The sequence below is a fragment of the Acartia tonsa genome, chromosome 11 (assembly GCF_053477335.1).
Source record: "Acartia tonsa isolate MP-2025a chromosome 11, ASM5347733v1, whole genome shotgun sequence".
NCBI lineage: Eukaryota > Metazoa > Arthropoda > Copepoda > Calanoida > Acartiidae > Acartia > Acartia tonsa.
Window position 1 is genome coordinate 30,372,956 of NC_137270.1, and position 24,252 is coordinate 30,397,207.

Genomic DNA, 24,252 nt, shown 5'->3' on the forward strand with positions numbered 1-24,252 from the left:
AGATAGATGGATAGATAGATGGATAGACAGATGGATAGATATATGGATAGATAGATGGATAGATTGATGGATAGATAGATGGATAGGGTAAGGGGGGGCTATTTTCGGGAGGGGTTAATCTGGTAATTTTCTATCTACCTTCATAAAATGACCTTTATCTCCATGTTCCTTTCAAATGACAGAAAAAAACATAAAAGCAAATTTGTTTGTTGTTGAATTACCTACAAAAAAGTATAAAATGAAATTTTTGTGAGATGAATTTTAAGGGTACTAAATAATTAAATCCCCTTTTTGGTTGATTTGCCCCAATGTGCAGTGCGATAAATAAGTACTTCACATTTATAACTACCTGGACACCTAATAGGTATATACCATTATGACTAAATCCAAATGATTACTTACCAACCCCTGTTTAATTATAGGCTATTGCATGACGACATTTCTGACACGTACTTTACATAGAAGCACTAGATAACCTATTTTGGATCTACTGCAGTTCACGATAAAATATTGCTGGTAAGCAATATTTCCAAAAATCTAAGAATTTTAAAGGCTGCTAGCTGCCAAACGGCTGAACGTACAGATCATGCCAGCACACTGTTTTAAGTGGCATAAGAAGGCCTACAAACAATCTGGAATAGTCATAAATCAATAATGCATAATTATCTCGCAGTGCAGAGAAATGCGCGAAAAAGACCTATTTTTCGCGTTTTTTTTCAGTGAAGCTTTTCCTGTGCATACCTAATTGGATCTTGGCTATTCCAGATTATTTGTAGGCCTTCTTATGCCGCTTAAAATGGTGTGCGGGTATGATCTGTGCGTTCAGCCGTTTGGCAGCTAGCAGCCTTTAAAATTCATAGATTTTCGGAAATATTGCTTACCAGCAATATTTTACCGTGAACTGCAGTAGATCCCATATTTTTTCAGTTTTTGGATGTTTTTATCCTTGATAATGTTATTATTATCAACATAGGGTTATACCATTAGAAAATCAGGCATTATAAGGATATGTAAAAGTAGAAATTTAATAATATAAACAGTTGATCCCGATCCCGTATAGGAAATTGGCTTTTCCATAATGAGAAATTGGTTTTCTTGTGTTTTTTTCAGCATGGTTCAGAAACGTCTTCTATCCGGCGGAAACGAATTCGTAGCCCTTGAATAGTTATATATCGCATCGTATTACAGACAGCTTTCTACGATTAAAAATTTCTAAACCACTTAACCGGTTTAGTTTTCCATTTCAAGAAAGCTTTATTATTCCTGTGGTTGGTTTTAAACTGTTTTTGTTTTAATTAGAGTCTTGGGATGGCTTAAAGCTATTTTTCGACCCTGTCATGTCCTTCCCAACATATTCAAATATAGAGCTCCTAGATGTAATACCTATCTTTTTTTCAGTTGAATTACTGAATGATTAATCCTAATTAAAAGAGAGAAAGATAAGAGATGAATAATTTTAGTTAGTTGTATTAAGACTACATTATTCAACAAATCATGTAGACTTAATAGAATTCAAAATATACAATCAGTGAAAGAATGGAAATAATTTATATTATTAAGGTGAGAAATTAGGACAATCAAATCCAAAAGCAGCGCAACATACACAAACTAACAACATTTTTTTAAGGGAAAAAATCATTCTTAACTTATTTACTATGAAAAACATACAGACGGTGAAAAACTGAACATAATGAAAGGTAAGAAACAGGGTTGTGGGCGGAGGCATTGTTTACTCGAAGTAAAACTATTTCGTAATAAATAAACAGAGGAAAAACCCTTCTGCTTATTTTAAATAGTATTCTAGTAAAAATAGTAGTTTCCTTTTTAAAGAGGACTATCCACGAACGAGAGCACATGATTCTAAGTACCTTCCAGCATTGATCCTAAGTATTTTCTTTCAGAATATAATAAGACACCATATATTATTAATATATTGACGAGAAAATTTATGTTTCACCATGTTTTTTTAGGTATTTTAATTGATTTTGAAAACTTTTATGAAGCTAATTCTTGTAATAAAATGGATATTTGATGATACATATGCGAATACTCGTGTTATATAGATTGTAAATTAATCCATATTAGCATTAATTTAAACATACATATGAGATATAGTAAATGTGCTTTTGACTTTTTTTAATTTTTATCATTTGACAACATGGACAATTAAAGACACCCCGAACTCAACAAAACGTTTGATAGAATTTTAACGAAAAATGGTGGACATTTTTTACTTTTCTTCAACTTGAAGTGGTGAAACATAAATTTTCTCATCAATATATTAATTATTGATAGTGACCTATTATATTCTGAAAAAAATACTCCGGATCAATGCTGGAAGGTACTTAGAATCACGTGCTCTTGTTCGTGGATAGTCCTCTTTCGCTTCTTTTTTTAATAGCAGAAAAACTATGCAAGTTTTTCAATAAATCTCACAAAGATATAGTGTTCGGTCATCCATTGGGGGTTGAAGTTCCTTTTTACTTTAAAAAAAAGAGAAATGGTAATCCCCCCCCCCCCCAATATAATATATATTATGTTTTAGGGGGGGGGGGGGTAGATAATACACAAAGGAACCCATTAAAAAGGCTCAGTCATTTTTTGTTTATTGTAATAAAACACACAGTAGCAGTTATTAATCATAATTATTCTAAAAAGTTATTAATATTTTCGTAATAACTTGAGTGATTGTTTTACGTATGGAAGATAACGTTATAGGAGTGAAGCTAATCTTCAATTTTAATTAATAGTTGATCTAATAGGCCTTTTCTGTTAGTGTTTTGCGATATTTTTAAATTGAAATACTATGGAAATGATAACTCATACTTTGTAGGACATGTCACATTTTAACTCTGTATTGCAAGATCTTTGTCCGAAAATCAATATCGTGCATTAAATTAAACCTCTCCTTCATTGCCTTAAACTCTTAGGGAGGCTCATTACAATAATCACTAAACTTAATTAAATAGGGAAATCGTGCAACCTTTAAATCACAAAAACTTAAAAATCTAGGAATCGATCTAGCACCACATTTAATAGACAAATCTTAATGAAACTTGATGGAAATATGTAGAATATGAGCATATTAATCCCAGGTAGTTTCAGCCGTCAATCCTTTAATAGGAATAGAGAAATTAACGAAAACCTAAAAATCTAGGATTTGATCTAGCACCCCAATTAATAAACAAGTTTTAATAAAACTCTTGAGGAAAAATCTACACTATCTATAATACAAAGTAGAACGATGTCTGTCTGTTTGTGTGTGTGTTTGTTTGTCTGTCTGTTTGTTTGTAGCGAAGGATCTCGCTAACCGCTGAACCGATCGTTTTCTCCTTTACAGGGTAGCTTCTCATAGGTCCCGGGAAGGTTTATAACTAGTTTCTGGGGGGGGGGCCACCCCCAACCCCCCCAAAAATGAAAAATCCCCCCCAAAAAATTTTTTTTTTCTTTTTAAAACTAAAATTAAAATAGTGGAGTTGACTAACCCCCCCCCCAAAAAAAAAAAAAAATAAATAAATTCCCCCCCCAAAAAAAAATTTTTTTCTTTTAAATCTAAAATACGAAAAATTGGTTTAATCAAACCTCTTGGGGCAAAGCCCCTAGAGGCTAGGGGCGAAGCCGCTAGTATTTACATATAATATTAACATAAGATTAACAAAACTTTTTTATATTTAGGTATTTGTGATAATTATCATTCTTGGTTCAACTGAAAGTAGTTTCATTGATGACAAATTATCAGGTAATTTTCATATATAATTTACCTTAGGATTGTAGGGGGCGTTGGGCTATTTATTACACTAGTCTCCAAACTTCTATGATTACGTTTTCTTATTAGATGGCTTAACTTTAAAACTTTTGTTGAATTGAATTGGTTCTTTATTAAGTTGAGTGTCCAAACGTTTTGACCACTAATTGTAATCAACAGAAGGGTTATTTTTGTATATTATCATTGGAGATTTATCATTTTATCGGCCATTGTCTTATCCCTGAACTTAATATCTGATCTCTATAATTTGGGTTTATCTGTAAGTAAATTGGGATCCTTATAAGAAATTGTGGGTATATCTGACTGAAAATTATGCTGGTTAGGATTTTATTAACTCTTATTCTCATTAGTGGGCGAAAAGACCTTGCGATTTTTTTATTATACCTAACTTATTTTATTTTTAGATTTAGATGATTCTCAAGATATAGAGTCTGCTTTTTCAGCTTATGTTAAAAACGAAAATTATTTAGGTAAACATTTTTAAAATATTGGTCTATCAAATGCACTTATTAAGTCTAAACGAAACAAATTAATTTAACTACAGATTTAAAAAGCTAAACTTTTCTACAATTTGAATGTTCCCGTCTATTATGGATGGTCCAGTTGGACAATTATTTAGTGTTTTGAAAGGTGATTCCTCGGTCAATGGGGAATAGTGTTAGAATTTTTCACAAGTCTTTTATAGAATTAGCTTTTACCGATCTTCATTTCATGTTATTGTTCGTATGTCAGGGTATTTTATTTATGGATTGTGTCATACTTGATTGTTTTTGATGTTATACGATATTATCATGTACTCTTAATAAATTGAAACTTGTAGCTTGCTAAATTAATGATCCTTCCCCCTTCCCTATACACCATCTTTACTCCATCCTCTTCCCTCCTATTGGAGAACGAATTGACCAATAATTGAGGTCCTTACTAGCAATTTAAATTGACGACAATTTTTTCCCTGTGTATCCATGTATATTCTGAATGTACATCCATTTGGTTTTTTTAGACTGCGTAGGAAATGATGAAAATAAGCGACCAGAGCCCTGTGAGGTTAGAAGAGGAGGACAGATTGTTACAATGTAATTATTCTTTTTATTTTTACTCTATAATTCACGTTGTCTGTCCGTCAGTCAGTTCGTAACGCTATGGGGGTGGGGTTATTTTCTCGGCTTCTATTAAAGATACCAAGCTGTAATTTTTAGAGTTTTTGCATTGTTATTAGAACTTAACATCTGCTTAAAATCAGGGTGGGCATACAAAAAAACCACCCAAAAAAAAAACCCAGGGTTTTTTTAAAAACCCATTGAAAAAAAACCAAGGTTTTTTGGGTTTTTGAAAAAAACATTGAAATTTCACGTTAAAATTTACAAATTAAACATCTTTTTACTCGAAGACTAGGATCTAATAACTTTTTAAAGCAAATTTTACCTAAAAAACGTAAAAAAATATGAAGTAATTATATAAATGATGCTCTACTTATTGTTCAAATGATTGTGAAATTACTTTCTCTCAAAACTTAATTTCAGAAAACGCTTTGCTACTTAATTGATGGTATATAAATTGTGTAAATTACATAATCATAATTAATTTTTTTAACTAAAACATAACAATTTATGAAAGGAAATAGTTACAGTGGCGTGCAGAGGGTTTTATTAAGGGGATGTAAAAAGGGGAAGACCTTAATAATTTCTGGGAGAGGGGGGGGGGTGTTGACAGCTTAAGAATAGAGGAGGAGGTTCCATGTTTTGAAGCTTTTAACCTGTCCTCCCCCTTAACAGAATATTTTGTGCACCGTTGCTAATAAGGGTTTATATTTGATCAGAATGCCAGCTTTCTTCATTATCTATCTTTTTTATTGTGAAATCTTGCTTACCTTTTACCTACAACAACATAAACATTAATATTTCATCAATATATCAAATGTATTTGACTCCTAAATGAAAAAAAACCAATAAAACCCCAAAAAAAAACCTTAAAAACCCAGGGTTTTAAGGGTTTTTACGGGTTGGGTTGGGCTTTTTTAAAAAAAAACCTGGGCTTTTCCCCACCCTGCTTAAAATTACTTCAAATATTTATGCAAATTGATTTATTTTAGACCTCGTGGACCACCCATCCTGAAGAAGGACAAACTTATAGAAAAATCAGGTATTGTTCTCTATAAAATTTCATAAAAATTATAACATAAACCCAGGGGAGTATATTCTGCACGAGATTCATTTTTTCCCCCTGCTGCAAATGTATTTATTTTTCCCCCTTCCTGTTTTTTTCCAGCAAGGAAGGGGGAAAATGTTTTCATTTCTTTAATTTTTTTTGCATTTTTTCCGCAACATATTTTTCATTTTTTTACCCAACCCCCCAAGCAGAGTCAATTTTGCAGAATATACACCCCTGCATAAACCTAAAAAGTAAATATGTATATCAGTGATTTTAGAACTAAATGGTGGTTTCACTCAAAGATCCAGGCGAGCATAGAAACTAACAACTCTGATTTTTTAAAAATATATTGAAAACAAGGGTTATTTTCCTTGTGACTTAAACCTGAGGGGTCTTCTATATCTTCGGTGCCTATCTGCGTGGACACCCTGTGTTTTTCAAAGCAAAAAAATGTAAAACTAATTGTACTTAAAAGGAAACTCCCTTACATGATTTTTATACTTTAAGGTGGGCACCGTGGTGACAAACATGAGCTGAGATGTCAACATGAGGCCTGTCCTCCTGCTAAAGTTGCATGGTTTAAGGAAAGGGTTGCCAGATGTCAACAAATTAAGAGCATGGGATCCCCTGCTAAAAGGGGTGGGGGAAATAAAAATATGTGACAGGGGGGAAAATTAATAAATAAACTGTCCTGAAATTTGTTTTCCGATTTTTGTGGTGAAAAAAAAACAAGAAAAATATGTGGGAGGGGGGGAAATGAATAAAATTAAGAGCATTGAATTTTCTTTTTTTTTCCCTTCTTGGGCGATAAAACTAGCTGGGGGGTGGATGAAATATTTTGCAGCCAGAGAAAATAATCTTGAAAGAAACATGGGATTAATAGAAAATTATGGAATTGTTTTTATATCTTTGTTATTAACGTCAAATAAAGTCACTACCTGATCGTGTTGCAATGACAGGTCCGATCAACACTGGGTGATGACCTGGCCTTCTGCCAGGATGGTAGATGCAGAAGGTACAATAGTCAGATCGCGGACAAGATTCAGCTACTGATTCTGGTGATGGTCATTGTATCACGGTCACTCTATTATCACTGAGTGAGGTAAATATATCCAGAGGTGGACTATCTATCTGAAATACAAATATATATGTACACAATGAACATTTGTAAGAGAAAGTACAATGTACATGTTATATTTGTATCCCCTGATTATCTTGAGCAGGACTGCGTCTAGTCAGGTAAAAGATCAGATCTTGAATCTTCGTCACAGTAATACAACACTGAAAAGTGTTTAAGTTAATATTGCGTAAGTTAAGTCTTGTTGTTATTTCATTTTAATATCAGGCAATCGATATATTATTACTTGGATGTTGCGCCAGATTTTTGATGTTGGGCAACTGGCTAACATAACCCACTTTACCCCATCACCTCTTCAACTGGATGAACGAACTTACCAGAAAATGAGATTCATACTAGCAAGCTAATTTGGCGATAAATTTTCCCATGTCAATATATCCACTTATATCCTATATCCATTTATCTGGCAATCCTTGATTTGAACAGGATGGAGTCCAAGTTAGACCAAGAGAATACAGGAAAAACAAACTTTTATTTAATTCTTAATTTAATGCAAAACCAGCATATATTTTTTTATATTTATTTATTATGCATAAATTATAAACTCTTTTTAAGTAAGGCTCCGAATCCAATAACAGGGGTGTATATTCTACATGGGATCCCCTGCTCAGGGTGGGGGGGGGGGGAAATAAAAAATAAGTGGTTGAAGGGGGAAAAAATGTAAAAATTAAGAAAACTGAAAACATTTTTTCCATTTCCCCCCCTCCTTGATGAAAAAAACTTTTAAAAATGTGTGGTAGGAGGGATAAAATAAATAAAATATAAGAGTTCTTTAAATATTTTTCCATTTTCCCCCTACTTGGTGAGAAAAAACTAGGGGGGGAAGAAAAATAAAAAATTTTGTAGCAGGGGAAAAAAAATAAATAAATGCAGAATATACACCCCTGTCCAATGATTTTATTCTAGATTAAACTCGGTTGTGAGATACAGTGAAAAATAAAATAAAATCTTAAAATCGTTCCCTGTTTTGTTAGGCATTACAACAAAACTGATACTATAGTTATTTATTTTACTTTTCGCGGGAAACTGTTAATAATACGATGCGATGAATGATAACTATCAGATCATAGATAGGTAATTTTAAACTGTTTGTTGTTTGACAGTAATGAGAAGATGCATTCCAGTATAGAAATTAGTAGCAAGGGTAAACTTACAATTAAGGTAAGATAACTTTTCATGAAGGTTGGAAGTAGATGGGCTACTTTTTTTTCAAAGAAATAAGGTATAAAGCTAAATATATTTAATTAATATTGGGGGCAGATAAACCCTCCAACGACACTTTAAAATCACGTATAGGTTTCATGATTCTTTTTCGAATTAATTTTGTTTTTTGGTATAAGCTGACTTTTTCGGACCAATAAAGAAAAAGGATTTCAATGTGGAACTTTAATAAAAACAGCGGTGGATTTTCTGCTTTAGTCATTAACACTTGGCACCAGCTATTACTGATTTCGGCAGCAGCTAAAGTCAAGGTACCGTTCTTATTGGTTCTTCTACATATTATCTATCCTATTAAGGAAACTTTTTGCTATTTCTCTGTTTGAAGTTGAGTTCCATTGTGTTGGTTTTTAAAAAGTGTCACATCCGTCCTCCCCCTTCATTCATATTTTGTTTCTAGGCCTTATTTGAATGTTTTGACTCCCCAATGTCTACTCATGAATTACGCAATTATTTATATTCAATATTAGAAGATAATAATTGATTTTAAGTTTTTAACTCTTTTATTATCTATTATACTTATAAAAAATAGTATTGTTTATGTACTTTGCCAGAAAAGAGGGAACAATGGACTGTAAATTATAAGGGTCTTTAAAGTTTTATAAGCACATTCTCTCATTAGTTGGCTCAAAAACTTTCTGTTTGGCTAATTCAAACTACCAGTGTCAAAATATATTTCACGAAATTACAAAAGTGGTATTCAAAATTTGGAATATACATCAAATCATCGTTCATTGTCTTATCCCTAAAGATCCCTAACTATTTGTAGAGATAAATATTTTTAGATATTTCTTTAATTTCTTTCTTTCAACTTATTCCTTTAAATCCAAAAACCGTTGGTTTTTTTTCTGTAAATATGTTTTTTTTGTAAGCTTTATTGCAAAAGCAAAAAATATCCTAATATTTGACCAAAACTTAGGGATTATCATTTAATTCTTGTATAAACTTTATCTAAGCATAAAGTTTAGCAAAACATACAACATATAACGGCTTTAACTTAATAATAAGATAAGAACTTCTTAGAAAATCAAAATAACATTTGTTTACAATTTCTCATGAAACAAAATATTTTTTTTTCTTCAAAATATCTCATAGCAAAATTTTGTTACGTACTTGGCAATTGTAGTTTTATTGAAGGAGTATGATTTTGTACAAATCTTTAGGATGATAAGAGTTTAATCCTTACATTAGCACAAAGAAAGCGCGGGAATTATATCACTATGCAAATCTATGTTATTACAAGGATAACAACATCCATTAAAGTAAAGTTATAAAATTAGAATGAACGACAAACGAACATGAACACTTGAAGAATGTAAAACTTAATAAGAAGAATATTAATTTAAAGGTATAAACAAAATAGGATACTTTTTGTCAAACTGTGTAAATACAGGTTTCTGTTTGAGTACAGGCATTCATTTTTATAGTTTAATTATAAGGATGCTTCGCTTAAGTAGATATTATACCTTGTTGTCCTAGGCATCATTATTCCAAAAACCAGATGAACATTGCAATCATATCACATAAAAAATTTTAGTCAAAGAAGTAAAAAAAATATGCATGTTTTAAATGGACGATTAAAGATTCGCTTTTAAAAATACAAAAATAAGGATGGCAACATTTATAAGTAGCTAAGCACAAAAATATCGGGGATTGACAAATGGTCAAAGCAAATTAGAGAGCAAATGTTTTAGTTATAAAAAGTGAGGTAGTGAGAGAAGGAAATGGGAATTTAAAATCACAAAATCTTTTATAAATGACGGTCTGACTGACAAAGTAAGTAAATAGTATTTAAAGTATTGATAAGTAAAAATAGATCTTTCTATTACCATCATAAATTAATTTTACTGTTCCTGATAAGAAGTTAATATTAGACGCATTTACTAACAACTTTAGTACAGTGGCGTGCACAGGGTTTTATCAGAAGGGGTTTTTGACACAACTCTTAAGCTAGAAACGGGGGGGGGGGGGCTTTGATAAAGTGTAGTAACAAGAGGGTTGTTATGTTTTGTCAGTAGACTGTATACAACCTCATAGCTTTCCACATAATCAACTTACTCAAGTCAAACAAGTGTTCCCAACTTCCCCTACATAGTTTTGCCAGGAGATAGATACACACCCCCTGCTGCACGCCTCTGCTGAAGTACGTAACAAAGCTAATTGTGTTTTGTTTACATAGTCTATGTACAATATTGATAACCTTAATTTCATAATGATATTTTATATTTATTTTTCTCTGCAAAGGCCAAATTTTCATGCTTAGATATTAACAAGAATTAAAAAAAACCTCTTAGTTGGCATTTTTTGATGTAGGTGGTTTTTAAGTATGTCCTTGTATTTTAGTTTAACCGTGAGGAAGACGATGGAGATTATACCTGTGTTGTCTACAATCAATGTGGTTCTGTCAACCATACTATCACGGTAGGTTTTTATCATGAATTTTCTCGGCGACCGCTGTATTTTTATTAAGATACTCTATACCAATACAAATGAGGGTTATAGTCCCTTTCGTGACACCTCTAAAGAAGTCATTTGTAAAAGAGACCCTGTTACTTTATATATAAAGAATATAATCATTTAAAAATAGTAATTTTGAAAAAGAAATTCAAGAGGAGACAACAACAAAAAACTTACGGAACCTCTCTCTGTTTGTGTAAAGGGGGAGGGGAAATGTGGTGACTCGTGCGACGACATACCAGCAATTTTATTTTGGGTGCTACTCCCTTAGTTTTAGAGATAATTGGATAAAATCTTTTGGGCTGGGTCAGTAATTACCCCAACTATTGGTATCTCCCGCCGCCGTTTTCCGCCGCCACCAAAAATTTTTTTTTTTGCATTTCAATAGTTATATTATCAAAAGGGAGGGGGGGGGGATGTGGTGACTCTTGCCACGACTTACCAGCAATTTTATTTTGGGTGCTACTCCCTTAGTTTTAGAGATAATTGGATGAAATCTTTTGGGCTGGGTCAGTAATTACCCCAACTATTGGTATCTTTCAAAAAAAACGGCGACGGGACCGCCGCTCCCGCCGCCCGCCGCCGTTTTCCGCCGCCACCAAATTTTTTTTTTTTTGCATTTCTCGCCGAATTAGGCAATTTGAAATCATTTGAGACCATGTTATTTCTTTCAAAAATTTTTCCCCTTACAAGCAACCCTGCGGGGTACTTAGTCATTTTTTTCAAATTCTCGTTTATCAAGGTATATCTTAAATACAGTACTTCTCCTGTGATTTTGAAGATATTGAAACAAAATCTTTTTAGGTTGGTAAGTAAAAAATATTTGAATTAAGAAAACGGCGGCGGGACCGCCGCCCCCGCCGTCCGCCGCCGTTTTCCGCCGCCAACAAAAAACTTTTTTTTTTGCATTTCTCGCCGAATTAGGCAATTTGGAATCATTTGAGACCATGTTATTTTTTTCAAAAAATTTTCCCCTTACAAAAAATGTACAATTTTTGTACATTAAGGTAGGTATATCTTAAATTCAGTGGTAGGTACTCCTGGGATTTAAAAGATATTGAAACAAAATATTCTTAGGTAGGTCAGTAACTAATGGCAGAGGTACGGCTGCGGAAAACGGCGGCGGGAAATGCAAAAAAAAAAATTGGCGGCGGGAGCGGTGGTACCGCCGCCGTTTTTTATTCAAATATTTATTACTGACCCATCAAAAAAGATTTTGTTCCAATATCTTCAAAAGCACAGGAGAAGTACTGAATTTAAGATATACCTTGATATACGAGAATTTGAAAAAAATGACCAAGTCCCCCGGAGAGCTGCTTGTAGGGGGAAAATTTTTTGAAAAAAATAACATGGTCTCAAATGATTCCAAATTGCCTAATTCGGCGAGAAATGCAAAAAAAAAAAAATTTGGTGACGGCGGCGGGCGGCGGGAGCGGCGGTCCCGTCGCCGTTTTTTTTGAAAGATACCAATAGTTGGGGTAATTACTGACCCAGCCCAAAAGATTTCATCCAATTATCTCTAAAACTAAGGGAGTAGCACCCAAAATAAAATTGCTGGTAAGTCGTGGCAAGAGTCACCACATTCCCCCCCCCCCCCTTTTGATAATATAACTATTGACGTATTTTTTGCAATAATCATGGTAACCCATACAATAATTGTGCGGAAAATTATTGTGCGGCACCTCTGTTTCTAAAGAATAAAATCTTGCAATTATTCGCACATGACACTTCTCATTCAATTTTGATTTATTTTTGCATTGCAAATTGTAACTTGTTACTTCCAGTAGGGCGGCTCTACAACAAATATTCAAGCCTGTTTTGTCAGTTTTGTCATAGGTCATTGACGAAAATATTATTCGGCCTGACAAATTGAAGATAAATTAATTTGCCTATGAATTTTCCGCCTATCAAAAAGTGACAAATTGAACTATTTCATTTTTTGAATGAAAAATATTATTTTAGAATAATGTGATTATTTTCGGCCGCCGGATGATATGAGGGCCGGAAATTTTTCTTTTGGTTTAAATTTTTTCTTAAATGTGCTTAACTACGTTTATTGTTATTAAAAATAACAGATATGATACACTTGTCAATGTATCCGATTTCCCCGTCTAAAATTATCCTAGCTCCTCATTCACATTTAAATCTGGAACCCCAACACTGCAAATTTGCTATTGTACACATTTTGCAAGTATTATCAGTCATTTTTATACACAATAATTTATACATGTCATTTACTAGTGTTAGCCGCGGTGCTACTCTAAAACTTAAATGTTGGTTTGTCAGAACTTTGAAGGAAACACATTGTTTTCGGCTAGTATAAAGGATAAAAGTTTAAATTTCGTATTTAGATGTTATTTTTCACCTATTATTACAAGATAGATGCCATTTAATGGTAATGATTTCCACAAAAAAATGAACATCAAGTACATGCCTGTTTAGCTGATATTTTTTAGCTTTTCTACTTATAAATGTTGTTGTCCTTGTTATTAAACGATTTATATAGATTTTAATGATAAAAATAACATTTTACTGCATTTTGGGAGCTTCACTACTAAATTGTTTTATTTTTATACGCAACTTCTATTTTTTATTTTTGGATTGGGGGGTTGCTGTTTTTGGGGTTGATTTATATTTTCCTTCACCCAAAGAAGCTTCACTGTAAATGCGGTTAGCGAGATCCTTCGCTACACACACACAGACAGACAAACAGTAAACCTGTTACTTTTATTAAAGAATTAGCGGCTTCGCCCCTAGCCTCTTTGTCTCAAGAGGTTTGATCAAACCAATTTTTCGTATTTTAGATTTAAAAGAAAAATTTTTTTAAAAAATTTGGGAGGGGAATTCGACCCCACTATTTTAGTTTTAAAAAGAATTTTTTTTATTTTTTGGGGGGGATGGGGGTGTCCCACCCCCCAAGAAAATAGTTATAAACCTTCCCGGGGCCTATGAGAAGCTACCCTGTAAAGGAGAACCCGATCGGTTCAGCGGTTAGAGAGATCCTTCGCTACAAACAAACAGACAGACATCGTTCTACTTTGTATTATAGATAATTTTGTAGGTGCACTCTGAAGTGATCCAACGAAATGATGGTCCCCATATCAAAGAAGAATTAAGGAACCAAACAGGTAAAGGGGTAGTTTCACGAAACGCATTTGAACTTAATTTAGTGAACCGCATATTTTTTGCTAGTTAATGGGTTAAACTATATTTATATGGCATATATTTGAAAGAATTTCAATTTTCTACCACGTAGTTTTTTAAAATATCAAGACTTGAAATATATACCATATAAATGTTGTTTAATCAATTAACCAGGAAAAAATATGCGGTTCACTAAATTAAGTTCAAATGCCTTTCGTGAAACTACCCCTTTTCATGAGTTGCAAAGATATTCTACAACTAGGGCTTGGTCGACCCAATATGGTCCATAACAATAATTTTCTTCACTATTTAAAAGAAACTTACATGCTGAAGAGAAACATTACATTTAATTCAATATGCTAGATTTTCTATATTAAAATTACTAGCTGTTTTTCCCTCTGTATTAGTGGCAGGGAAGGGCAGAAAAATAAGATAAATACATCCCATGACCTTAGTAACCTTCCCTAAAATGCAGAATTTAATCGGTAAGATATTTATTGAAATCTTAAGCTGAAAATTAAAGCAAATCTTACTACTTTATGTAATAGGGTCATTGTCCTTTAGTTTAATGTTCTTTTTATAGTGTTGATTGGAAGTAACCTAACCCTGACCTGTGAGCCTAAAGTTCCAGATCCTGGTAATCCTGTGGATATATCCTGGTACAGGTAAGTCAAGACGGTCCACAAAGTTTTATAATAACGTATTCTTGTTCGTTGGCTTTGCTTAACAACTTTGGGGACTTTTATTGAATTTTGTCTGGTTGGTTTATTAAGTTGAATGTCCAAACGTTTTAACCAATAATTGTAATCTACAGAAGGGGTAATGTTGTGTAACATCATTAGGGATGTACATTTATTTATCAGCAATTGGCATATCCATTTATATCTTAGGTAAGAAAGTATGATTAATATCGCACAGACTCTATAGTACTAGATCAAACCTGCGACTATTGCTTAACATGGAACGTCGTTGTCGCGTAGGTGATATATTCGAATCTCGGCAAAATGACACGTTATAAATAAAGACGTTATAAATGGTTCTTAGTTATGCTATGATAGGTGCGCAACATTGACATTTAGGTGAGGGGGAAAGTCTTGGCCTAACAGGCGTTATTCATTACTATAACTTACAGACAAATCTAGTGCAATCAAAGGGTTTGCCGTCTGTAGGAGGTTTAACCACACACCACCCTCCACCAATTGAATAGTACAAAAACGTGTTTAGCTGTTTTGTAACTAAAGTTTTTTTTTTAGAATCGACAAAGTAAATGAAAGTTATGTGGATGCTATAAAACTGGAGGTAGTATAATTCATTTTTTAAAATTTTATTCTTTACATGCTCTGTAGGTTCGTCTGTTAAGCTATGAAATGTGCAATTAAAATTAGATTGCAATAATGTGCATCCAATTTATAACTTATTTTGATCCGTCGATAATTTACTAGCAAAGATAATTAGATAAGTTTGTATTGGAACATTAAAAGATTCTGAGCGTTATGCAACAGTTTTGTAACTGACTATGTCCGTCTGTCCTTAACCCTTACAGATCGGGGGGGTCATATTGACCCCCCCCCCCCCCTCTAGTTTTTTCAATATCATTTTTTTGTTGTGACTCCAAGACTTTTAAAGTTTAGTAATTATACGTCGGCAAGAGTTGATCTTATAAGGATATCTGGTCTGTGTCGGTCGTGGCATCCGGTCAAAGTCGGTTAGGTGGCAATAAATTTAGAAAATATTCTAAATAAATCTTAATTTCTTCATTATGACTTTTGTGTATAAGATAGAGACCTAAAAAAATTTTTTGGTGAAAACTGGGATATCAATGAACATCTGAGAATAGTGGTGTTATGACCCTTTGACCGTTTGACCACTTCCTGACCGATTTTATGTTCTGCTTTTAATATGGACTTATATCATGTATATCGTGGCTTCTATTACAGCTAGAGACCTAAAAAAAATTGTGGTACATCCTTGAGCAATAATAAACTTCCGTGAGTAGAAAGGTCATGACCGTTTAACCACTCCTTGGCCGATTTTTGACCGATTTTCTATTTCCTACCTATAATTTTGCTGTTTCTAAGCTGCCATCCGCCGAATTTCAAAACAGCTATAGACCAACCAAATTTTTTATGTAGTCTTTTATTGTGATCAGAAAGAGATAAAAATATTAATTGGCACCGCCGTAACCGCCGAAAATGGCGTTTTCCGTTATTTGCCGTTTTTCGGCGATGGTCAGTAAAAGTAATTATTTTGTTATAAAAACTTAAAGTTCCACCTAAAATTTAGTGATCCTAGCTTTAAAATCGGCCGCTCTACAGCTGTTTTAATATTTAGCGGCTGGCTGCTAAAAAGCGGCTAAGGCTAGAAAAAGTAATTTTCTCTAATTATGCACATGAACCACCAGAAAAAAAGGGGGGAGGCGGTTGTGCCACTTTTTGAAACCAAAACCAAAAGTAAACAAAGGAACTCATCTAAAAAAAAGAGTTACAGGTCTGAGATTTTGCATGGCAGTTGCTTTATAGGGGTACAATATGGAACTGTGAAGAAACGGCGGCGCAACCGCCGAAAACCGGCGTTTCCCGCCGATTTTTTTTGCCTTTTCTCGGCGGTTTTCGGCGGTTGCGCTGCCGTTTCTTTACAGTTCCATATCGTACCCCTATTAAGCAACTGCCATGCAAAATCTCAGACCTGTAACTCTTTTTTTAGTTGAGTTCCTTTGACTTTTAGTTTTGATTTCAAAAAGTGGCACATCCGCCTCCCCCCTTTTTATGTCTCTAACTGTAACAGGAGCCGAGATAGAGGGAGGGGTCCCCCCCCCCCCCCCCCCGATCTATTAAGGTGGGAATTGGGGCCCGATCTGTAAGGGTTAACATAATCCTTTGTATAACTAGGTATAATGAGATAATTGAGTTTTGAAAAATTCTTTGGTCTTTTTGTTCTTTTGGTTCTTACATCACTTGGTGTTTGATTTACTAATATTTTTTCTATGTTACTTCTGAAGTTTTTACTAATAATGTTTTACTTTGATTGTTAATTGTTTTGGTAAAGTCACAACTACATCAATACATAAACTTGAATATTTTAGACCTCAACATTTGCTACAGAGCTGTTTTTAGAAAATCTTCAGGTAAACAGTAAACTTTGGGTACTAAATAAAATGGGGTACTTCCACGAATTGCATTTTAATCCTAATTTAGTGATAGCAATATTTTTATATATTTAATGGCATTCCAGTTGCTTCGTCCTCAGATTAAAATGAAGGTCTGGGGAGGTCAGAAAAAACAGCCCAAAACCAGCTCAAAACACATCTAAAGCTACCTTGAAAAGTACAACAAGTTCCGATCAGCATTTCCTGATTTCTTTAGCTTCAGACAATAACTGCTTTATATAATAAGATAACGTGGGACCCTAAGGTTTAAGACAACGGACAAAAATTCTATGTGCATACCATTACCCAGTAATGTAATGGTGGTTATTTTGCTAAATCAAGAATGCAGTTATTTTGTATAGGTGCACAATTCATCATGGTATCAATGCAGACTGAAAAATTTTTGGGGCGACTACAAGAGCGCGGCATTCATTAATGTTGTCGAATCTTTGCCAACATCTAAAACTGGGTAAGTTTTAAGTAGTTGTATTGACCGATTGACATGTATTGGGGTTAAGGTACAACCGCAACTGTGGTGTAACACGTAGCGCATTCGCTTATTGTCTTATGCTATACCTAAATAGTTAGAATAGGGGGAATGCTTTGGCCCAAAACAAGCCCAACTAGTTACAATGAACAGATTGGACTTCCAGACAATGGGATAAATGGAACTCACAAAGAGAGGGGTAGGTTTCTGGTAGAATCCGTAAAGATGTGTGTTTTAAGGCTTAAAAATAGTAGTAGAACGATAACATTCACTAAATATGTGTATTTCCTATTGAAAAGAACTATCGTTCTACTACTGTTTTTAACTTATAACACATAACCTTTACGGATTTTACCAGAAACCTGCCCCTCTCTTTTTCTGTAAATTAATAAATCGTGTTTTTCTTCATTTACCCTACTACTGTACAATTACATCCTAACTCATGAAACCTATTAGTTAGGAGTAGGGGTAATTTGAAACATATAACATTTCTGTCATGGTGTGAATGAAGTTGACGTATTTTAATTTAAAGGACTGGACACAACTGTAACTTTCCTAAAAAGAAAAATGTAGCCTCAAATGACCACGCCTAGGTAGTTTTATTTTTTTTTCAGAGTGATTTTCAGCATAGTAGCTGGTGTTCTTGGCATAATTATACTTGGATGCTGTGTAGTTATGGGTTTCTGCTATAAAAAATCAAGGTATGATTTAATATTTTTTTGATTTTATAGGATTTAATAGTTATTTCTCGCATCGTATTGTAAACAGCTTTCCGCAGATATAGAATGTACAATTATAAGATTAAAACCAGTTTTTTTAGCCCGATTTACAAAGAAAAAATATTTTTGTAACTTAAAAAGGAGAAGTCTATCGGTTCAGTAGTTTTCAAAATCTTAAGCTTCAGATAATAAAAACCCTACTACTATATATAATAGTATATTTTTGTAGGAAATCTGAAAGAGACAAACAGCTGGCTATTGAGAATGCTAAGAAAGTTGCTTGCTGGACTAAAAAGGTAAAGTTTAAAGGACCTTTCACAAAAAGTACCTGGACTACAACCATAAAAGCGAAGCTTAACAAATCAGTAAGACAGTTAGACGTTCTTTAACAAATAGAGTTTTAGCGCCGCTTTAAGATACAATATTATTTATAATGTTAAACAAACCTGATATATAAGTTCGTCGATAAATCCAGTTATAATAACTAATTCATATTCACTTTAAGGTTTTAGTTAATAGAGAGATAACTACAGATGACCAATTACATCCAAGAATATTTATTGAAAAGGTAAGTGGTTTCGTCTATCTATAAACGATATTTTGTTCTATATTAAATGATTCATATTTGCAAAACTTCATACTTCCCAGGGACGTCCGTGGGGGTGGGGGTTAAGGGATGATTATTGATTACCCTCCTTAACAAACTTAATTTTTTTTATTAGATTTTACTCTTTTCCCCCTAATAAAATTTTTTTTTGAGGAAGGTGCCATATTCACTCCTTAAAGTTTTGGGGCATTACATCCCTGCCTACCCTCCACTTTAAATTTGAAATTTCGGAGTTTCAAAAACAATATCAATATTTTTTCTGTTTAGATTCGAACTGAAATAAGAACCCAGAATGGCGAAGCCCCCAGCCCACACTCAGAATATGAGTTTCCAGTAAGTATTCCGTTTATTTTAAATCTATTTCAGTCAAGAGATCTTAAGGGATAAGACAAAAGATAGGTAGTTAACATCCGAAATCTTTTTTTTTTATAGCCATCTCATAGATCTTAACTGATATACATCGATACAGAATATTATTCATTATAGGAAGATCCAAAATGGGAATTTCCACGAAGTTCTTTGAACCTTTTGGATGTATTGGGCGAGGGGGCTTTTGGCAGGGTCAAGCTTGCAACTGCACAAGCTGTTATCAGGTAAGTTAATAATCTTTAGAACCTTAACTATAAATAGCACACGAATGTTATTTCTATTTTGAAAATGAAGCTTATAGGCTTTCTAACCATGGATCTTAAGGGATAATACAATAGCCGATAAATTGATGGATACATTGCCCCTCCTGTAGATTACAATTAGTGGTCGAAACGTTCTGCCACTCAACTTAATGAACCAACCAATCAAAATTCAATAAGAAATAAGAAAACGTTATGATAAATCTTTGGGGACTAGTTTGATAAATAGCCTAATATCCCCATCCTGCTTGCTTTCTAAACGATACATTCTTTTATAAATGCAATTAATGATTAATTTACTTGCAAAATATCAATGTTAAAATAAAATTATTTTTTATTGTAGAAATGGTTTGTTAGTTCCTGATTCTAATGTTTTCAAAGAGGTAACTGTCTTCAAAGTTAGATCTTTAATTATGTTTTTTAATATAGGTAACACTTAAAGAGTAGCTTCGCTACTGATTGAAATATTCATATTTAAAATGAGATAAAAGTAGCTGTAAATATGTTAAAAGAAGGACATACAGACTCTAATGTAAAAGATATTATTAATATAAACTGGGAACCAAAAAAATAGGCAAATCTGAATTTTCAGAATAGCAGCTTTATTATTCATTTTGGATAATTTTACTGTTAATATAAAATTTAGATGCATTTTTTGGTTACAAGTTTCCACCGTTATTTTTTATTAATCAGCACCAATGAAGCACAAGATCTCAAAAACAGCATTTGAGGGAAATACTGGTGAACCAAAAAGATATGCAAATCCAAACAAATCAATAAAAAGAGATTTTTTGCACTTTTCTCCTCATTTAAAGATTGATCCTGATAAATTAACAATTTTTAAAGGGATTTATGCAAATTTATTATTATGAAATATAGTATAAGGTAGAAAAAAAATGATTTTTCTTAATAAGAAATATTAGAAGAAAAAAAATTCGACCCCTATCACTTTAGAGGACAGCTGCTGACCTCTAGTCGTATGGATGAAGCTAAATACATGTTAAAGATAAAAATTAACCTCAAAAGTATACAAAAATGTTTTTTGATGTGTTAAAAAAATCCATTTTAAAATCTTGATTTTGAGGATGATGGCCTTAAAGATGCTGCTACTGGTGGAAATGGTGAGCCAAATGTTATCAAAGAACATGCCCATGATGACAACTTATATATTGAACTATAGTCCAATTTTTGTATTCATAGCAATCTCCAAAGGAGCCTACCGACAAGAAATATAAACATCTTCTAAAAACTACAGTAATTACATTATGAATTGGAGTAATTAAAATTGCAGTTTTTTTCTTTTTTAATACTGCTTGACTGGAGGCTGCTATGAATACAAAAATTAGACCATAGTTCAATATATAAGTTGTCATTAATGGCATGCACTTTGATAACATTTGGCTCACCATCACTACCCTTAGGAGCATCTTAAAGGCCATCATCCTTAAAATCAAGATTTTGAAATGGATTTTTTTAACACATCACAAAACATTTTTGTGTACTTTTGAGGGTAATTTTTATCTTTAACATGTATTTAGCTTCATCCATAAGACTGGAGTTCAGCAACTGTCCTCTAAAGTGATAGGGGTCAAATTTTTTTTTTTCTAATATCTCTTATTTAGAAAAATCATTTTTTTTCTACCTTATACTATATTTCATAATGATTAATGCATAAATCCCTTTAAAAATCATTAATTTATCAGAATTAATCTTCAAAAGAGAAGAAAAGTTGAAAAAAATCACTTTTCCGTTGATTTGTTTTGGATTTGCATATCTTTTTGGTTCACCAGTTTTCCCCCAAATGCTGTTTTTGAGATCTTGTGCATCATTGGTGCTGATTAATAAAAAATTAACAGTAGAAATGTGTAACTAAAAGATACATCTACATTTCATATTTATAGTAAAATCATCCTAAATGAATAATAAACCTTCTATTCTGAAAAGTCAAATTTGCCTATTTTTTTGGTTCCCAGTTTAGATAATAATATTAATATTTAAAATGAGATAAAAGTAGCTGTAAATATGTTAAAAGAAGGACATACAGACTCTAATGTAACTGTTATTATTAATATATTTAGATAATAATATTGATATCTAGAATGGGATAAAAGTAGCTGTAAAGATGTTAAAGGAAGGACACCCAGCACTGGTGTCCTGGATAGAAAACAGTTTTTTTTTTAGTTACGTATGACAAGACCTATATTTCTATGACCGGGCTTGTATGACGGTTCAGCACATAACTTCCATTAAATCACAGCTGATCATTTTTGTTGATTTTTTTTGAAAATTACTTTTTTACCCAGATTTTCATAGTTTTTCTCCAAAAAATCACAATGTTCTCATATTTACAGCTTAGTTAATCTAAATTTATTCAAAGAAAAGTATAATAGATGACAGCTGCACCAAAGATTATGTTATTATCAATAACAAGATCTTTCAGAATTAATTAACTAATCTAAGATTTGTAGTCTAGAAGTTGGGTAAAAGTTATTTGAAGTTGTTATTTGAATTAATGTCTAAACAGGTAAAAAAAACTTAAGTTTGCTTTGGTAGTTAACACAAAAAAATACTCACTTGCATGCATGCCTCATGCCTCATGCATGCCTCACGAATTGCTATAGCATAGTTCCTGGCGGTAATAAGATGTCCCTCTGAGGTTCCACCAATGAAGTTGAAATGATGGTGGTTGTGTGAAATTCTTGCCAGTGTCAGACACAAACTGCACCAGATTCTTGTTTACTCTGACCTTTAAGGTATTCAGGTAAACATTGTAACCTGAAAGTATTGGGACAGGGTGGTTTTAGCTGTTCTGGGTAATGAGTTTGGATCTACTGCAGTTCATGGTAGAATATTGCTGATAACGAATGCTTCCTGGTTCATGACGTGACAGTAGATGGATGTTCTCAGAGCAGCTTTTCCAGCAAACAGTAGGCTGTCCCAGCTGGCATTACTAAATATGGAACTGCAGTAGAATAACAGGAACTGGCAAATTCCTTTTTATGTATTTACTATGACTTACTTTTCTTTCCCTCTGGAGATGAGGGCTTAACGCATTTTGTTTTTGGGTTTAGTTTGTTTCTAGGCTCCTTAACAAGATGGTTGATATAGAAAAGATTGTCACATGTAACACCTGAGAACTTAGGATGTCTGACTTATGGTACTGTTTCGACTATGACTATGTGCCTGCTTCATACAAAAAGGTGGTAAAGACTATTGTAGCTGATTTGGTTGGAGAAATGAATGGGTTCTGACTTTTTAACCAATCATTAAGAACTGCTAAGTAAGCTTTTATGTCCTTGACATAAGGATAAATAAGGGGACCTATGCTGTTGGAGTTGTCAGCAGAGGAAACTAGATGTAATTAGAGTGAGGTGTTGGCATTTATGAAATTTACAGTTCGAATAGTATATGGTATAGGGCCCCTCCTTGTAAGTCAGCCTGTTTGGGATATTTAGATCCTCTGATAACAACAAATTGTTGTCTACCTCTAAGGTATTCACATAAAAACGTTACATGTACTCATTCAAGTCTAGTGCATTAATATTATGCAGTAGAACCTCATTGTTTACAGTGTCAAAAGCCTTTGAAAGATAAATGGCAAAGGACACTGTTCTGATAACTGGTTTCTTATTGTTTAGGTGTAGGCTGTAGGCTGTTGATTAAGGTTTTAATACTCTGTAAGGCAGTGGTATTGAACCTGCCTGTGGTATGTTGGTCTGCAAGTTTAACAGCATCATTCAGGTATGGACGAATTATGTAGGCAGGAAAAAGAAGTGAGACAGGGCAGTAGCTGGAACCCTAATTGTTAAGTTTCCCTGGTTTCAGTAATGAAATGATTTTACCAGTCCTACATATGCTTGGTGTCTAGAAGTGATTTACTTGTCAATACTACAATGAAAACATTGTACAAAATTATTGCTGATTCTGATTTGTTTAAACTTTTTTGGTGGAACCTCAGAGGAACCTTGTATCACATCCAGGATCTATGTTTTACCTACAAATCTTAGAATAGTTAATTGAGGTTATTGATCGTGTTATAGCTGTCATCTATTATACTTTTTTGCATGAATTTAGAATAACTAAGCTGGAAATGTGAGAATATTGTGATTGTTTTTTGGGAAAAACTATGAAAATATGAGTAAAAAAGTAATTTTCAAAAAAATCCACAAAAATGATCAGCTGTGATTTAATGTAAGTTATGTGCTGAACCGTCATACACGCCCGGTCATAGAAATATATATAGGTCTTGTAATACGTAACTCAAAAAAACCTGTTTCCTATCCAGGACACCGGTGCCAGATTCTGATGTAACTAATATTATTAATATAGATAATAATATTGATATCTAGAATGAGATAAAAGTAGCTGTAAAGATGTTAAAGGAAGGACATACAGATTCTGATGTAAATAATATTATAAATATAGATAATAATATTGATATCTAGAATGAGATAAAAGTAGCTGTAAAGATGTTAAGGAAGGACACACAGATTCTGATGTAACTAATATTATAAATATAGATAATAGTATTGATATCTAGAATGAGATAAAAGTAGCTGTAAAGATGTTAAAGGAAGGACACACAGATTCTGATGTAACTAATATTATAAATATAGATAATAATATTGATATCTAGAATGAGATAAAAGTAGCTGTAAAGATGTTAAAGGAAGGACATACAGATTCTGATGTAACTAATATTATAAATATAGATAATAGTATTGATATCTAGAATGAGATAAAAGTAGCTGTAAAGATGTTAAAGGAAGGACACACAGATTCTGATGTAACTAA

At 33.1% G+C, this 24,252-nt stretch overlaps 2 protein-coding genes across 6 annotated transcripts in view; one reads left to right on the plus strand and one right to left on the minus strand.

Annotated features, from left to right (window-relative positions):
• LOC145332951 (ribonuclease H-like) overlaps positions 1-24,252 on the minus strand; it is a 135,244-nt gene that overhangs the window by 5,910 nt on the left and 105,082 nt on the right. The gene's annotated exons all lie outside the window — the stretch shown is intronic.
• LOC145332949 (fibroblast growth factor receptor 1-A-like) overlaps positions 1,432-24,252 on the plus strand; it is a 44,333-nt gene continuing 21,512 nt past the window's right edge. For all 5 annotated transcript variants that reach the window (XM_080178066.1, XM_080178068.1, XM_080178065.1 and 2 more), the window contains exons 1-20: positions 1,432-1,560; positions 3,676-3,739; positions 4,171-4,236; positions 4,767-4,839; positions 5,856-5,905; positions 6,422-6,496; positions 7,477-7,506; positions 8,152-8,213; positions 10,614-10,691; positions 13,789-13,855; positions 14,455-14,536; positions 15,125-15,170; positions 16,954-16,995; positions 17,379-17,485; positions 18,118-18,204; positions 18,452-18,518; positions 18,728-18,790; positions 19,097-19,162; positions 19,316-19,422; positions 19,802-19,841. In XM_080178066.1, the coding sequence (XP_080034192.1) occupies positions 1,537-1,560; positions 3,676-3,739; positions 4,171-4,236; positions 4,767-4,839; positions 5,856-5,905; positions 6,422-6,496; positions 7,477-7,506; positions 8,152-8,213; positions 10,614-10,691; positions 13,789-13,855; positions 14,455-14,536; positions 15,125-15,170; positions 16,954-16,995; positions 17,379-17,485; positions 18,118-18,204; positions 18,452-18,518; positions 18,728-18,790; positions 19,097-19,162; positions 19,316-19,422; positions 19,802-19,841 (1,296 nt within the window). In that variant the 5' untranslated portion in view covers positions 1,432-1,536. The remainder of the gene's footprint in view (positions 1,561-3,675; positions 3,740-4,170; positions 4,237-4,766; positions 4,840-5,855; positions 5,906-6,421; positions 6,497-7,476; positions 7,507-8,151; positions 8,214-10,613; positions 10,692-13,788; positions 13,856-14,454; positions 14,537-15,124; positions 15,171-16,953; positions 16,996-17,378; positions 17,486-18,117; positions 18,205-18,451; positions 18,519-18,727; positions 18,791-19,096; positions 19,163-19,315; positions 19,423-19,801; positions 19,842-24,252) is intronic.